The sequence below is a fragment of the Gavialis gangeticus genome, unplaced genomic scaffold, assembly GCF_001723915.1.
Source record: "Gavialis gangeticus isolate Ggan-Ray unplaced genomic scaffold, GavGan_comp1, whole genome shotgun sequence".
NCBI classification, from domain to species: domain Eukaryota; kingdom Metazoa; phylum Chordata; order Crocodylia; family Gavialidae; genus Gavialis; species Gavialis gangeticus.
Genome location: NW_017729032.1, coordinates 34,597,341 through 34,614,341, shown reverse-complemented (window position 1 = coordinate 34,614,341; position 17,001 = coordinate 34,597,341). Strand labels below are relative to the sequence as shown.

The 17,001-nt window shown below is 40.4% G+C and overlaps 1 protein-coding gene across 3 annotated transcripts in view; it reads right to left on the bottom strand.

Moving 5' to 3' along the window:
• Nucleotides 1–15,071: 15,071 nt before the first annotated feature.
• The window catches only part of ELMOD1 (ELMO domain containing 1), a 67,032-nt gene continuing 65,102 nt past the window's right edge, over nucleotides 15,072–17,001 (bottom strand). For all 3 annotated transcript variants that reach the window (XM_019525248.1, XM_019525247.1, XM_019525249.1), the window contains one exon: nucleotides 15,072–16,422. In XM_019525248.1, coding sequence (XP_019380793.1) covers nucleotides 16,250–16,422 — 173 coding nt within the window. In that variant the 3' untranslated portion in view covers nucleotides 15,072–16,249. The remainder of the gene's footprint in view (nucleotides 16,423–17,001) is intronic.

Sequence of the window (17,001 nt, the reverse complement as noted above, 5' to 3'; positions counted from 1 at the left end):
GGCGGGGGGGGGGGGGTGGCTCAACCCTATGATCTGCAAGGTCCCTACCAGCCCCTAACAATCTATGACTCTATAACATGATAAGAAACTTATCATACACCACTGGATTGGATGCATTATTCTTATTATTGCAGATAACAGTAGCGATTGAATCATATAAGGAACAATTTACCACCTTTGATCTAGTCAAAAGATTGTTACCATTGTCATTATCCTTCAATTTCATCTCCTGGCTGAGATAAATTTTCTGATAAATTTTGTGGTGGTTGATAAGTCCAATTACTCTCTAGAACATATGGTTACAGCCCTGACACACTAATTTTCAAAGTTGACCAATTTACACCATGTGGTTTGAGAACCATTTCTGGTTCTCAGAGTTGACCATCACTGAGCATTTGGCTCCATATTTGTCATGATGTGCTTTCTGTTTCCAGCTCTGATCATCATTACTGTATTGATTCATTGGGTAAACAGAAGTTTGCAGACAAGTTCCTCCAGCACCACCATATCTGCTTGCAACCATCTAGGATTAAATAGTTTTCCATTAGTAGTCACTAGATTAGCTGTATCGAGACCATGGAGTTATTCCTGTCTTTCATCATTCATGTTCCTATCCCAGCCTGAAATTGTCTAACCAGTATTGTTAGGAAAGCCAGTCAGAGATAGAAACTTCCAAAGGTACTCTTTACTGAGCATATTACACATTTTATATCTTTGTAAGATCAGGCATTGCAGTAGTGAACATGTGAGATGCGGGATTTGTGAGGTGGGGAATTATCTTTTATTGAATCAACTGTAGTTGAGAAAGATAGGAGATAAGCTCTCATGCACAAAAAGAGATGTTTCAGGTCTGGAAAAGAAGTAGATACAGGCTAAGTTATATATTTGTTAGCACCACTGCATTGGTTTAACTTCACTGTGTTAATGAATGTGATCACTTAAAAAAAAAGGAAGTGGAGAGTTAACTTGTAGAGTAAAGTTACCAGAAGTAATTATGGACCAGGTAAAGAACAGGAGATATAGTTAAATCTAAGATAATTAGATTTAGAGATGGATGATGTGGACTGTATTTTTCCTCAGGTACTGAAGGACGTTACCTGGGTGATTTCAATGTCCATGTTGAATCAGGCCATCAAACACAGCAGGGTATTACTGGCAGGGTGTCACTGGATCGTGTGATAGACTGGCTTCCTATGCCTAACAAAGCATGCCACACATTCTGACTATTACAAACACCATCTTTCTGTTTCCAAATAAAAGAAAAACTTTCTGGATGCACCTTTGTCCCACACATTGATATGTGATAGAATATTATATCATTGTCTGGCAAAAATAATCAGAACTCTGCCTGCAGACCAACACAGCTACAGCAGCTGGAAAATCAAGAGCAGTTTCCTAAGGATGAAAATATTTGATTCAGATATTTGGCTACAGTCTTTCATGGCTGTTGTCATTTGCACCATATCCCAATTTCTGTTCTATTGGCTGGGATCCTGGCCATGTTACACCTGTCAGATTACACAGGATGCTCACTGGCTAGGTTTGTGGATGACACCAAGTTATGGGGGAGCGTGGTCACACTTGAAAATAGGCCACAGTTACAAGCAGACCTAGACAGGCTGGCAAGTTGGGCGGATTGGAACCAGATGAAGTTTAACATTGAGAAGTGTAAAGTGCTCCATCTGGGGATGAACAATCCCCAACATACTTACAGACATGGTGGTGCCAAGCTGACTAGCACCGTGACTGAAAGGGACCTAGAGGTAATAATAGACCACAGTATGAACGTGGGCCATCAGTGTGAAGCTGTAGCCAGCAGGGCAAACAATACTCTGGCATGTATCAACCAATGCATCCCAAGCAAAACCAAGGAAGTGATACTTCCACTTTTCTCAGCATTGGTGAGACTGCAGTTGACGTACTGCATCCAGTTCTGGGCGCTGCACTTCTACAAGGACATGGAAAAGCTTGAGAGAGTCCAGAGAAGAGCCACCTGTATGATCAGAAACTTGCAAGGCAAGCCATATGAGGAAAGGCTGAGATGGAGACTTGTTAGCAGCCTTACTGCTATATCAGGGGAATACATCAAGGACTTGGCAAAAAACTGTTCACCAGGGCACCCTTGGGGAAAACCAGGAGTAATGGCCACAAACTCCTGGAAGATCATTTCAGGCTTAACACTAGGAAAACACAGTCAGTGCGTCCAGACTGTGGAATAAACTCCCTCCAGAGGTGGTGCAATCACCTACCCTGGAAATCTTTAAGAGGAGACTGGATGATCACCTCGCTGGGGTCACCTGACCTCAGTTGTCTTTCCTGCCTAGTGCAGGGGGGGCTGGACCTGATGATCTTGTGAGGTCCCTTCCAGCCCCTTACAATCTGTGAATCTATGCATCATGGGTTAAGAAGATCAAGGAACTACAACTTCAAATACCACCAGTATTTACAAATGAGGGTTTGTTCTTTTTGTTTGGCCAGAAGTTTTCAGTTTGCAAATTTTCCCTCAAAGTTGAAATTGCCTTTGGAAAATTTAGATTAATTTTTGCGTGTTTGGCAAATTATGTTAAGGGGTGGATGTGGGAAACATTTTCTGATCAGATCTACAGAACATATCAAGATAACCTGACTGTTTATGTCAGCCGTTCTCAACCTATTTAGCTTTGAGGCCCCCGTATAACTTTTGTGAATTGAGCAGCACCCCATTTCGAAAAGTAATGTATTTATTATACTGCTTAACAGGGCTGGGAAGGAAGAGGGGAAACTAGCAGGGAAGAGCTTCACTCATTTCCTCACTGGAGCCTGTGTTTACCTTGCTTCTCTCTCCTCTCCTGGTAGCACCCTTCAAATGCTGTCACAGTGCCATGTCTCCTTAACTGAGAATCCCTGGTTTAGGCATATACTTTCTCTCTCAACTACACTGAGAAAATCTTAAGAACATTTAACTTTCTCAGCACAAAGCAACTGAAGAGTGGTTCTATTTATACAACTATGTTTGGAAATGCCCCAAAGGCAATAGAACATCTTTTCAATCAAAGACGAACTTTTCAGAGCAATTGATTGTTCTTCCTTGTGGCATGAGTTAAGTAAGATCAGAAGTCTGACAAATGCTGACAGTATCTGATTATAATGGAAAGGGCACTAAATCATTCTTCACTTACGCAGCTGAGATGGTTTATTCCCCATACACAGCGTTTACCCATAGGTTATTTTCTTAATGTTCTATGCTAGAAATCCCTTTGGCATTTTTCCCAAGTCCATAAAAACCAGATGGTCATGCCAATCAACTCTGACCCCTGAGTTAGAAGATTCAGCTGTCAGCTTCTAAACAGAGATTACAGTATTTTTAAAGCAAGAATCTGTTTCATACATCCATTAACTTTCTATGCACACTGCAGCAGATCCCTGGCTGGTCTAAGTCAGTGTAACTGCACAAATGAGTGAAGCTACTTCGGTTTACACCAACCGACTCTTTATACCAGATAGCTTTGCAATAGTTCTTCATAATAGGGAATAAGCTAGGGAAGTGTAAGGAGTTTAGTTTTGGCACAAATCTTAGCTGTGCATGTTCATATCCTTCCTTTTTCTACAGTGGGTGTGTCTACACATTTACCACAGTTGCCTAATTAGCTCCACAGTAAAACATTAGCATCTACATGTGCTATTAGGATGGAATAAACTAATTAACTTTACTGTAGAACAGTACTGCCAGACACAAGTACTATCATACAGCAGAGTTATTTACTCTGCTACAATACATGTGTAGATGTGGACAAGGCTGGCTGGGGCATGAAGGTGCTTCAGTGTGGGGGCTGCCTGCTGGCTAGACCCACACTGAAGCCCCCTAGTCCCCCAGCCAGCCCCTCCACAGCACTTAGAGCCAGGAGGGGGATCAGCCCTGGGGCTGGCAGGCTGATACCCTGGCCCCCAGCCAGCTGGGGCTGTGCTGCCCTGGCACAATGTGCTGTGGTCCCAGGTACACATGCAAATGGCATGCCTGGGAGCAATAAACTCCAGTGCAGACTGCACCAGAGTTTATTCAGGTGCGCTAATTGCACATGTAGATGCACCCAGTAAGTACCTTTGGTTACCACATGTAATGAACTCAGCTGCCAAGATCATTGAAGCTTGTACGTCTTACTATACTTCTCCCCCTTCCCCCCACCCCCTGCCCCCAACTGTGGGGTGAGCCTGAGCTATCAGGAAAACTGAAATCCTGGTCCAAATGTCACATTTTTCATTTTGTGCTATGTTCCATCTCCTAGGAAAGGAGTCAACAGCCTTTAATCTTTTTACCTTGAGTCTATCAAGAGTAGTACATACCATAAACCACCCTTGGGAGCTATCACACTCCATTCAGTTTTCTACACTGCTGTCTTGACCATTTACAACAAGACATGGAAGGTGTGCAGCCCAGGTGGCATACTGCTTGAGATTCTAGGGTGTCAAAGCACTCACCATTGACCCTGATCTACAACAGTCTTCTCATTTCCTTAAAAAGAGCTTTCCTACTCTATACATTTGTGCCATAGGCTATGCAAACCTGGACTATTTCCTGATGCATGTCTGGGGAATCTGCACATTCCTTCATGTACTTGACATGCCTCTGGCCTTGCACCTTATTATTACATATCAGCATATCTACACAATGCTAACTACCCAGTTGGAATGACCTCATTTTTCCAATCTAAGCTATGGAACCAATCAATAACCCAGGACAGATTTGGAGTGTACCTCTCTTTGCTGAAGTATTTAAACATTTCCCAGCCAGTTTCCTATATTTAAAATTATATATACTCCTTTGAGATAGGTATTTTAAAAATGATGTCCCTTATCCCATATTTTTGCTGATATCTGAGTATCTCAACAGAAATAAACAAAGTCTTTCAGAAGAGACTAGACAGCTTTATCTCTATGGATAATGGGCCATATGCTCAACTGATTTCAATGGAGCTACACAAATTTAACCCAGACAAAGATGACCCAGTCTTCCTGTGGCTTGGCTTTAAGTAAAAGTCTAATCCTGCATCATATGAATGAAAGTTTAGTGTGGAAGGTAGCATTAGACCTATTGCTTTCATGCAGCAAAGAACAGAAAGGATGAAACATTAGGAACTCTCATACACTGTTTATGTCCCCCCTGTCCTGCATTCCTTTCATTTCAGAATGTGTTTGCATCATGCCAAATGCCAGCAAAGTCTCATTTAGACTACATTGTTCTGTGTTTCTTTAGTTGCTAAATCAAATGTTCCACTACAGGTTCTTTGTTTTCAGCCCCTAGGGCAGAGGCAGATTCAGAGATTCTGAAGTTAAAAGGGATCATATTCTGATCATTTGATCTGACCTCCTGTATAATAAACCAAAGTAGTCTTGCATCAAGTCCAAACAATTGGTTGAGCTATGGCACCCCTTTTAGGAAGATATCCAATCTTGAGAAAAAGACTTCAAATAAGAAAGAATGCACCAGTTCCTAGGCACGTTGTTCCAAATATTAATTACCTTTACTGTAAAATGATTGCACCATATTTCTTTCACATTATTATTGGCTTTCTTATATTTCTTGTTTTATAGTTGTGACTTCATTCTTCAAATTCCTTATGAAAACACTCAACAGTGATAACTCCTGAATACTTTGTTAAACAGCTTGCCATGCTAAAGTATCACTGTGGTAATTTTAAGTGAGTAGCAAATTGAAGAAAGAGATGATCCTGTAAAGATGGAAAATTACTATATAGATTTTCTGATATTCATGCTCTTTAATGGAATTAAAGATCATTTTGTGAAGCATGTGAGACATTTTAAATTTCTAAAGGGTAAAAAAGCTTTGGCTATTGTCTCACTGAACCTCCCCCCACATTTCTACTAGCAGATGTTTACTATAAGTATTCATGATGTCACTGCAACATACCGCAGAATCCTGGATGTTGCAGTAAACAGTTGGAGTATTACAGGGGATTTCTTCCAACACTAAATACTTTTGAGCATCCAGCATGATAAATTAGGAAGTATTTATCAAATGACCTGCTGGTACACCAGGAGGAGGAAAGGGACTCCCACTCTAAACTAGAAACTGATTATACCCATTACAGATTCAGCATGTTAAGAACTGGGATAGTTAGCATTAAACAAAAAGGCTTCTGGTGATCCTAGCTGGGTTGGAAGGGATGAGTGCAGTTTGCTTTGCTCTCAAGCACAGGGTGCTATTTTAGGTCAGATGCTACTGTAGCAAAGAATCAAGGTAATTCCATCCCTGAGGCTCCAAAGGTTTCAGTTCTCAATGTCTGAGTTATCAAGAGAGTGAAAAAGGGGAATATATGACAAGAGGGAAGCATTAATGAAGAAATTAAATAGAGTAATGAAAGCTCTAATGGGAGGATCTTCAGTTTTCTTGATAGTTTGCACAAGCCTTTATTTGACAGCCATTTTCTGCAACATAAAAATAATTCGACACGCTGACTTTTCAATGAGACAGGAGACCTACATTTCAAAGGTCAGTCCACCCGAGGGGAATACATGCAGTTGATCTGTGGTTCATCTGTACAGAATAGAGAGAGATTAGAGATTCCTCCCCACATACTATGGGGAAAAAAAATAAAACTGCAGGTATTTGTACTTTGTTTATCCTTTAGAACAGTGGTCTCCAAAGTGGGGTGCGCGCAAGATGATCCATTGGGGTGCAGGAAGAAAATATTAGAACTTCTATTTATATTTATTTTTTATCTAAAAAATAAGAAAGAAATTAAGCTTTACTAATATTTAATATACAGATTGACACTGGCACCCTCACTTGGTCCGTATGTCAGACGGTCACGTGTCACGTACAGTATGCTAGTAGTACATGTATATAATTTATAAATAAATAAATATAGATATATTGGGGGTGCATGCTCAAAATTTTTTAACTGATGGGGTGTGCGATCAAAAAAGTTTGGAGACCACTGCTTTAGAGGCAGGAGGAAGGAGAGCTAGCCAAGGTGCTGAAAGCAACAATCCTAAACCTGCCTTGTATTGCTTTCATGGCAGTTGAATGACAAAGAAAACCCCCCAAAAATTTAGAGTCCAGAGGAAAGGTAGTTAGCCATGCTAGTCTGCAGTCAGGCAGAAGGGAGGAAGGGTGGTACCTTAGAGACTAAATGTTTGAGAGAGGCATGATCTTTTGCAGGCAGCAACCTTACTTCACCAAATGGAGTAGGCTGTTAGCTAGGAAAGTTCATGCCTCTCTGAACAAGTTAGTTTCTAAGGTGCCATCGTGCCAGTCTAAAGGAGGAATACAGATAAGCATTAGGTGTAGGAGAATGAAAGAGAGAAAAAGAGAAGCAAGGTGAACATAACTACTAATGACTGCCTATTACAATCTCACTCCACATAGGAAAGGAGCTGTTACAGAGCCTTGGCTCTTTAGTTCAAGCTGTAATAGGTCACACTTTAGCTTCAGGGATTCCTTTATTTCATTGTCCAGAGTATTGGGCAGAATGGTGTCTATCACACTAAAATAATGTGTGAGCTAAGGATTTCAGTGCTCACATCTTCGGGGTGGTTAGTTTAATTGAAGTCCATGCGCTGATGTGCACCCACACGTTCTGAAAGGAGTAAAGTGACTTTAAGAGGCCTTTTCAGAACAAAGTGTGTTTTGAGGAGAGTGGGGAGTTATGCTGGATCAGTTACAGGCACCAGGGCTACAGGAAAAGGGCATGAAGGCAGATAAAAAAGAGACTGGGGGATATTTAGCCTATTATTTATTAGGACCCCAGCATGCTGGACAGAGGACAGAGCCCCTGCCTGAAGCAGCTTATCTGCTAAATGGCAGATGTTACCTAAGGGAGAGATTAGAAGTGAGAAAGGAATGACAGGGTCCAAAAGGTGACATCAGCTGGATTTTACAGTCTTTGACGGGAAAAGTAAAGTAGCCTTTTGGTAGACCAAGGATGAGGCAGTTATGGCAGCCAAGACAAACAGAAGATGATGAAGTGCCAGATGAGAGTTTTACTTATGTTACCTCTCTCAAAAAAGATCCTTCCAAATCATCAGAAAGCAGCACCGATGGCCCGTGAAGTAAATTCTGACCACCTTGCCTTTTAGGTTCTCTCATGGCTAAAATAAGGAAATAGGATCCAGGCATCTGAGGAGCTATGACTGGTTCTACCAGTGACTCTCGGTGTGCTGTTATACCTAACAGAAACACACATGACCTCTGCTCTGACCATGGGACAGCAACACCTGGATTACTTGTATAGACTATATTACTGAAGAAGAGGGATGTATTCCCAGTAGCACTTACTGAGTTGATATAGCCCTGACTGAAGCATAGTTCTAACTGAAACAGGGAAAATTTATGTCAACTCCTAGGCTGTGAAAACAATTATAGTGAATTGCATTGTGGGCAAAGGATTACTGCTCACATTTAGGGAAGAGTGGTCTGACACAGGCTGATTCATATGAGGCTTGCTCTTGAGTTTTATGGTTGGCTTTGTATTTTCTAATTACAGTTATAGATTGAAAAGAATGTTGGCTTTGCTAGAATAAGTAATGACCTTATTTGTATGCATTCAGCTCACAGGGAAATGCATATGACCAATGCCAGCATATTCCTACAAACTCTAGATGAACTCCCATCTAATTTTTGGAAGTCTTATAGAAAACCTGCATAGCCACAAACTAAGGAACATAATGAATAATTAATTCCTTATCTGATACATTTTAGGACTGTTTTCTGCAAAACATGTTTCAATAATTTATGTGAATTTTAGCTGTACTGAGAAGCCAACACAGGCAAACCCTCCACCAGCGTACATAAACATTCTGCACTGTTTTTCTTAACATAGCCAAGAGATTTCATTACTATAAAACTCCGACTCACATTTGACCAAAATCCAATTTAAAATAGAAATTGCAAGTCATTTAGGCAGTTATAGACCTGTAAAAACTGGAACAAGCTCTATACAGTAACATTAAACCATACATTGTGCAGAACAGCAATGGGGGAGCTTTCCAGGAGTAGTAGTCTTATGTTCACAATTCCAGCTGTTACACAGCCTTCTGTAGGATACAGATAGGTGGGTGAGTTGGGGAAACAAACCATACCCACCCCACAAATTGTACTAGATACGGAGGAAGCCTTTGATTTAATATGACCATGCATAGGGGCAATCAAGATCTGTAGCTTCCCTACACAGACAGACAAGGTAGAATTGGATACAACTTGCTATTTACTCCTCAGCTCGCACACAGAGCAAACCACAGATATCCAACTGTGGATCAGCATGCAACAGGATTATTGTTTTCATAGAGATAATAAAATAAAAGGGCAAAAAGAAAACTGCACTGTGACAAGTGACACACTAACTATGCCCCAAAACAGGGCAGAAACGGAAACAGAACCTCTTCAAAGCCACTACTTCTTACATAACCAAAGGGGGTGGGAAGGGGCAGTGGGCAGCATATCACATATCACATCTTTGGTGGTCTCTTGGGATACCTGTAGATGTGCTAGGAGGTTGCTCTGACACTCCATAATTACAGTGCATCAGAGCAGATTGCTGGAGCATGGTAATTACCAGCAGCCTCCTGCATTGAACAAGCTTCATTTCAAGCATCCCCACCACCATTTTGAAGTATGGGGATGCTGATACATTACAAGCTGCGGTGCTTTAATTACAGCGGCATTTGGAGCCACTCTAATTAACACCCTCCTCTCTCCTGGAGCACATGTAAAAGTGCCCTTCAATTCAGCAACAACAGTAAGCAGCGACATACATTCACCATCCCAGATCACAGCCAGCTCCCAAAGCCCCACAGTCCATGCCACACTTCCTACTCCAAAAGGCTGCAGTAATTTCAATTTACAGCATTAACAGGGCACTGCTCCAGCCAGAGCTTCCTCTTCATCATCATTCCTGCAAGGTCACTTTGGGCAGATGGCACAATCATGGCCGTTTTTTTAGAATCAACTCATTGCTCAAGTTGATGAAGGAAACATCTCCTCCCCCAACCCGCTCAGGCAACTCTCCAATATAGCTCTGCAATCCAAGCCTGCTGTGAGAAGAAGCCAAGTGGGATAGGCTTCCAAGACTTAATGCAGCAGAGACAAGTAATACATTCTATTTTGTTTAATATTAGACTGATACCAGTAATAGAGAAATAAATTAATTTCCTTCCAGAAGTTGGGGGTGGGGTGTTATTAGCAATAGCCAAGAGTGAAAATAACCATCTGACTATTGGGCAAAACAAAAACAGATTAATAAAATCCTAAAAAAAAAAAGCTAATGAAAGGCTGATGCTAACAATAGCAACTTCCCCACTCACGCTTATAATCAAACAAGAAGGATGCAGATCCTCAGCCTGCATAATCTGTCACAGCTCCATAGTAGTCAATACAGAAATGATCATTTAAGGGAGCTGAATTCATTGCCCATTAACAATGAATACCCTAAAAGTCCAGAAAATAATTTCAATTCACATCACTACAGAATGCATTTGGGTCAAAGATTTTATGCAGTAGCATGAAATTTGGGAAACTTTTGTTCTTTCATACAGGAAACAAGTGTATGAAACATCTTAACATACAAGGCTCTCCATTGCTAATACATCAGTAGATCTGTGCTGACATTTCAGCATCACATCATCACGCTAAAGCTTTCAATACTGTGGTTATTCTTGTGTGCGTGAGCCCAAGAAAAGTTAAGTTATGTAATATAAAGCTGCTTGGGATCACATCTATTGATGCAGAAAAAGTGGAAAGAAGCTTCACAGGGATACACTCAATTCGCAGCTCTTTAGTACACTTCAAGAGCACTTGGTAATAGTCTCCAGGTTCTATCTAAGCATCCTTTTAACTCAAGTAACGTTAGCTGGACACAAGTCATAGTCAGATCATATTTAGTGCATTATTTAGTATAGGAATCTAAGCTTGACCAGCTTTTAACAAATAGCCACTAACTTGGAGATTCTGACTTCACTTGTTGAAATCCCATGGCCTATGTTACAGATAAGGTCAGAGTAGATGTTTACAACAATCCCTTCTGACCATAAAAACCTGTTCTTCTAATTGATAGGGTGAATGCTGTAGAGTTATAAATGCTCTTGACAGCTATATAGAACTTGAATCTAAGGCTCACTTCTGCTAATAGGTAGCAAAATTAGCATTTTACAACTTTAACTGTTCTGCATGCCATGAATAAAGCAGTGATTGCTTTAGTAAACAGTAAGCCCAATTTTGTTAACATTCAAATCTGGCAAAAATGAAACTGCTTCTTAAAATGTTTCTATCTTCCTTCCCTCCTGCTCATGATGAGGAGTTAACGTCAAGCAAAAATACATCCAATATAAAGAAATTTAAGCAAAAGGTTTATCAATAAATAACTCCCATTGTCTATTTCACATAAAGGAGTATGCAAGACAAAAACATTCAGTTCCATGACGGAAGCACCAACGAGGCTGGGAAAAGAAAAACAGGAAATTAAGTCTCATGGAAACATCAGGGTAATCAAAGAAAACTGGAATATATGTAACAGATTTGAATATATAAAATCCAATTTTGTACATACAGTTTAGAGAGAAAAATCTGAATTTTTTTTTTTAATAAACTCATTATTGTGTCTGCAAACATGTTTTCTTGAAGTACTGGCACCACTGCTGTGAAATCCTGAAACAGACTATAAACAAAAGCAAAAAATGCAAGCAGTGAAACAGCAATATCAGCGCAAAGGGATTAGGCTTTTTAAGGCTTTTCAGTTTTCTGTAATTGATGGCAAGATGTGCTGCTTAAATTGGTGGCAAGATGTGCATTGGTGGCAAGATGTGCTGCTTTCTTCAATGGGAAGAGTCTGCCATTTTACACATGCAAGTAACATCCTCATATGTATTGAAAAGCTCAGAGGTAAGCAACAGACCCATAGGCTAGGGACAGACGTTACACATAAACTGGTTTAAGTGATCAGAAACTGGTTTAAAACTGTAACAGAACAGAAGTTCAGTGTATATAAACCAGTTTGAAAATGGCTGAAACCAGTTTGACATAAACCTGGTTGAATGAAGTATCAGACTTAACTGATTTGGATTAAACTGGTTTATGAAGGTCTGTCCCACACCCTTCCTGGTTTAATTTAAACCAAACCTGAATCCCCCAGTATCCCAGATGCTTTGCAGCCCTAGGCAGGGCTCTTTGCTCTAGAGAACAGGCTGGCCCTGCCCCTCTGTTCCCTGGCTGGAGCTCTGGCAGAGATGGCAGGCACAGTCTGCCTGTCTTCCTAATACCCCTTAGCACTCCCTGCTCCACCTGCTTAAGGGGATTCTACCCTCCCCTCTCCTACACCATAGACCTTAGCCAGCATATGGTATGCTAACTAATGCTGAGAGGTAAGGCAGATAGGACAAAGGCAGGCAGGACAGGGCTTTTTGGAGCTAATCAGGAGGTAGCTGGTAATGTCCTTGTGTTCCTTCCTTGGAAGAAGTTGTTTAAGAGCTTGAACTAATGAGAGAGGCTTTTGGTTTCCTGATGGGCTGATAAACACTGTGTTATCAACTCCCTGCTGGGCTGGTCAAGAGCAGTGAGAGGTGGGGGGAAACCCCTCCCTAATTAGAGTGTCCTGCCAGGGCCTAGCCACACCCCGCCTCAGCTCAGACATGGGAAGGGAAGGGAGGAGTGCTCTAGCGCCCCCTGGCTTCTAGCCTGAGTCACTGCAGGCATGTGCCTGAATTTTCTCAGTCCAGAGGGAATGTTTGTACAGTTAACAAACCGGTTCAGCCTAGCTAGGTTAGACTATCCTGCAAACATTGAATCAATTCAGGCTCAGGCTTTTTGAATGTCTGTCCCTAGCCATACTGACTTATTTACACTGAGGAGCTCCCAATTTGCAATCCAGTGCTCAGCCACTAGGCATCACTGTCTCTGGAGTTGATTTAGGAGTGCTGATGACACATTTTGTTCATATTTAACATTTACACTGCTGTCGCACCAAAAATGGCACAGCCATGGTTGGGTCCCAGGTTGCAAAAAAATGTGCAAACATGTCATAAAATGTTATGTGCATCAAGACAAATCCCTCCTACTCCCCTAAAAAAAAGAAACACCACCAAACAGTGTCAGGGGATGCACAGAGCCTAAGCTAGCAAAAGCAAGCTAACTCTTTTTGTGCCAAGATTTCACTTCTGATCCAGGTGAGAACAAACCTGACATGTATCCCACTTAACCACTTCCTTCTGACAATGCAGAACTACCCTGACACTGAGCAGCAATTATAATCTGCCTGCCATCCGATAACCCCAGGTAACCGCTACATTTTACCAGCTATATTCTATAATCAGGTCAACATTCCCTTCCCCACCACCTGTTTCTCACCTATTAACTCCCATCCCCTCTGATCTTCCCTGCCACACATTTGAATTTTCACAGACCTGCATTTTGTGTATTGCCTTAAGCTTCTATTCCACCCAGGAGAGCACACGAACACCAGCAGACACTCCCTATGCCTGAAGAAGGGTGTTTATGCTCTAAAGCTTGTAAAGAACAATTTTTCCAACTATTTAGTTGGTCTAATAAATGATATATTGTTTGTGATTGAGCAGCAATGTTGTATTTAGTACGAGGTGAGTCAGGAATTGGAAGAACACAAGGTTGCAGGTCAAGACTGAGGTAAACGGTAGACTGTAAATAGGGGACAGGATTCACAGGGTCTAATAAGAATATGACAGGTATCTAAGGCAAAAAGGGAGTTACATATTTAGCTTAATCAAAGCCATTTCTCTGAAAATGCTCTCCTTAAGAGACAGAACTAATCATCCAAAACATTCAGATCATTACTGTACTATCTGACTAGATGCTATCCTTTAAACTAAAATGCAGAGAGTACCTTGGGATGTAACACACTAGTGCTGTGAAGGTTACACCATTAAAAAGGTAATGCTAACCTAGACTCTCCCCCGCATAAATTCAAATAGAAGATTAAAGAATTTGTTTTAAAATTTCAACAGGCTGCAACTAGGAGTAAGATACTCAACCTGAACTTCAGTTTTGTAAAATGAGTAAGACTGAGGATGAGGGAAGCAGTGGAGTTTGAAAGCAACAAAAATTATAGCCTTGGCCCCTACTTTTGATGTTTTTCTTACCCCAAGACTGATGCAGAAAAAAAAAAAAGTTTCAAACACAGGTTCTGATATGTATAGGTGTCAATACTCATTCTAGTGTTGTAGGCAGCCTCTTTCCAACTTGCTGCCTACCAAGTTCTGAAATAATCAGAAATGCACGTCATCTTATTTCATTTGTTTTAGTGAATCTTATAAGCAAGAGATGCTGGGGGTTCTGATTCTGTCTAGTTTCTAAGGCCACTGGAGAAAAATCCCAGTGCCAATGGGAGTATTGCCTATGAAAACATGGCATGATCCACCTCTAAGTAGGAGTTGTGATCCATATTGTACTATTTCTGTGAAGCAATGAAATGACAGCATCAAAATCTACAAGAGCCTTTTTGAAAAAGCTAATCCTCTTCTAAGTGTCTGGTCACATCAGTTTGGAAGAATAACCACCTCTATAAAGAATTGAGGGCAGGAGCTTCTGACGTATAGCTGATATGCCACTCACAGCCTGTGAGCCTTTATGTGGCCTGCAAACGGCCTTTTTAATAGTGGCAGCCCTTGACAGAACCAGTTGATTGGCCACGCTGTATCCACTGGCAATTCAGTAGTAACTGACAAACTGTAGCAGCAGCCATGTGATTCTCCTTTGGGTAACACTGTATACACATCAGGCATTTTATGTTACATGTAGCGAACATAAAAGTAGTACATCAGAGACTCATTTTGTTAGTGATGTCCAACGTAACTGTCCCACCCATCAAGTGCCCCTTCATGAACAAAGTGTTGGGATCCTCTGACAAAGTCTGCTATAAAACATATCAGAGTCCACAGTAAGAGTTGCATAAGAGTAAATCTTTAAGGAGCTCTGGACCAGGCCCAAATTGCTCTTCACATTTGCTAAGGACAGGCACCTCTAAACCGATTATAACCCCTCCCACTCAGTCCATGGAAGCAGAGAAGCATTTATTACATACATTAGAAATAAAATCCACGCTCTTTTCCTCTTTAGAATGACATATAATTTATTCATATAATTCACAAGTCATTGAGCAATCCTCAAAATTTAATCTCAGTATGCAAGTGATTACACAAACATCTAATACTAAAATTGATTGTTTAGAAGGTAAAAAAATACCATGGGTATGAAATGCCATGGCAAATACTATTCCGTATGCTACACATCATCAGAGCATCAGACACTTTTTAAAAAAATCAATTTTCCCTATATTTTTAAAGCAGTCTTGGGAAACTATTATGTTTTTCTTCTAAACCTGCCCATTCAATTACTTCTCATAGTTCTTAGGAGCACAGTTAACACCACAAAGCAAACATTTCAGTATTTTTTTCTATTTGTTCCCCTGACGTGCCAAGCAGCACACTACCAAATCATGTCACCCACTGATATGCGAAATGTGAACCCTCTCATTTCCAAAGCAGCGCACCAGAATTTAGATGTGCTTGAGGGAGTCCTCGCCCTATGCAACCTCTTGTGAAGGTGACCCCTTCCAGTATTCAGTTATGATGAATGTATTTTCTCTTCACTATAAATGCAATAAAGTCTTCAGCTTATTTGGGATTCATGCAGCTGTGGAGTCCTATTGAAATTCTGCATATTTTAAACAAATTGGTTCCCACTGAAGTTTGTATCTCATAAGCCTCATTGATTTTTCATGAAGCACGTATGGTTGCATGGAAAAATCTGGACTTTAATGTGTTTGTCTGCATTTGATTAAGGTTGCATACATTATCTTCTAGATAAGGTCCAAACATGTACTTTGCTTGAAATGTCAACAGTTGTCATAAAACATATCAATAAGTTAAAAAGCTTGCACAGTACAAGATCCAGCTAATGATTCCACATATACAAAACACAGCTAGAGAAATACAATTCAATGAGAAATTATGGGAAAAAGTCTAAAAAAATAGAAAACTCTCAATACCTGAATGTAACACTGAATTCAGAATGTAACACTGCATAATGCCGCAATATGAGCACCCGTTTAATGAGAAACCCCTGGAAAGACAAGTGCCAGGGGATCTAGTATTTATGACAAAAATAGATGAATAATGCACCAAAAAGCATGCATACAATCGCCATGGTCATTCAGCATGTCAGTGATGGTCTAAACTATGATCTAATACAAGAGTGAGGCAGTGTTTTCAAATCAAATCAGTTGAATGACTACATGTTGATTAAGCTTTCTGAGGCAGCAAAGTGAGGGCACAGAGCCATATCTGGATTCTGGAGTTGTTTTAAGATTCGCTTGTGAAATTTCTCTCTCACACGATTAAACTCCATTATGTCCAGTGGATCCTCTTCAATCCAGAATTTATGGAATTCATGCATCAAGTAACCTAATAAAAGATATTTGAATATTTAAGAAATTAGAAGGTAGCAAAAGCTAGTCCCTTTTATGTAGAGAACAGCAAACACTGCAGTTAGAAATTATAATGGACACTGTGGTGTCGGGGCAAGTCTGACGTATTTCATGACATACTAAGAAAATAAGGAACAGAGCATACCCACATGAAAAATGCCTTCAAGATGTTTCTTGAAGTAATTAAAGAAAGTCACTTGCAAAGATACGTTAGCAACAGAAATGTAATTAGCATAATTCACTTCCTAATCATGGAAAGTATATTTATGTGACACCAGGATTGGAGCCTCAATTCAGGATAATATTTAATTGTGTATTTTAAAAAGCTTTAATGACTAGGGATTTTTTCCTGAATTGGAGCCTGATTTTAGGAAAGCATTTTTGAAAAGCATTAACAAACTTAAATTACTGAATTTTTGCCTATGTATTTATTACTCATTTTTTCCAATAAATACAATTAGTAACTCTCTCATCTGCTGACATGCAGTTAATGAGCTGTTAGCGTTTGGTTGGAGAAGTAAAATATGAAATAGACTTTAACATGAAAAAAGTCATG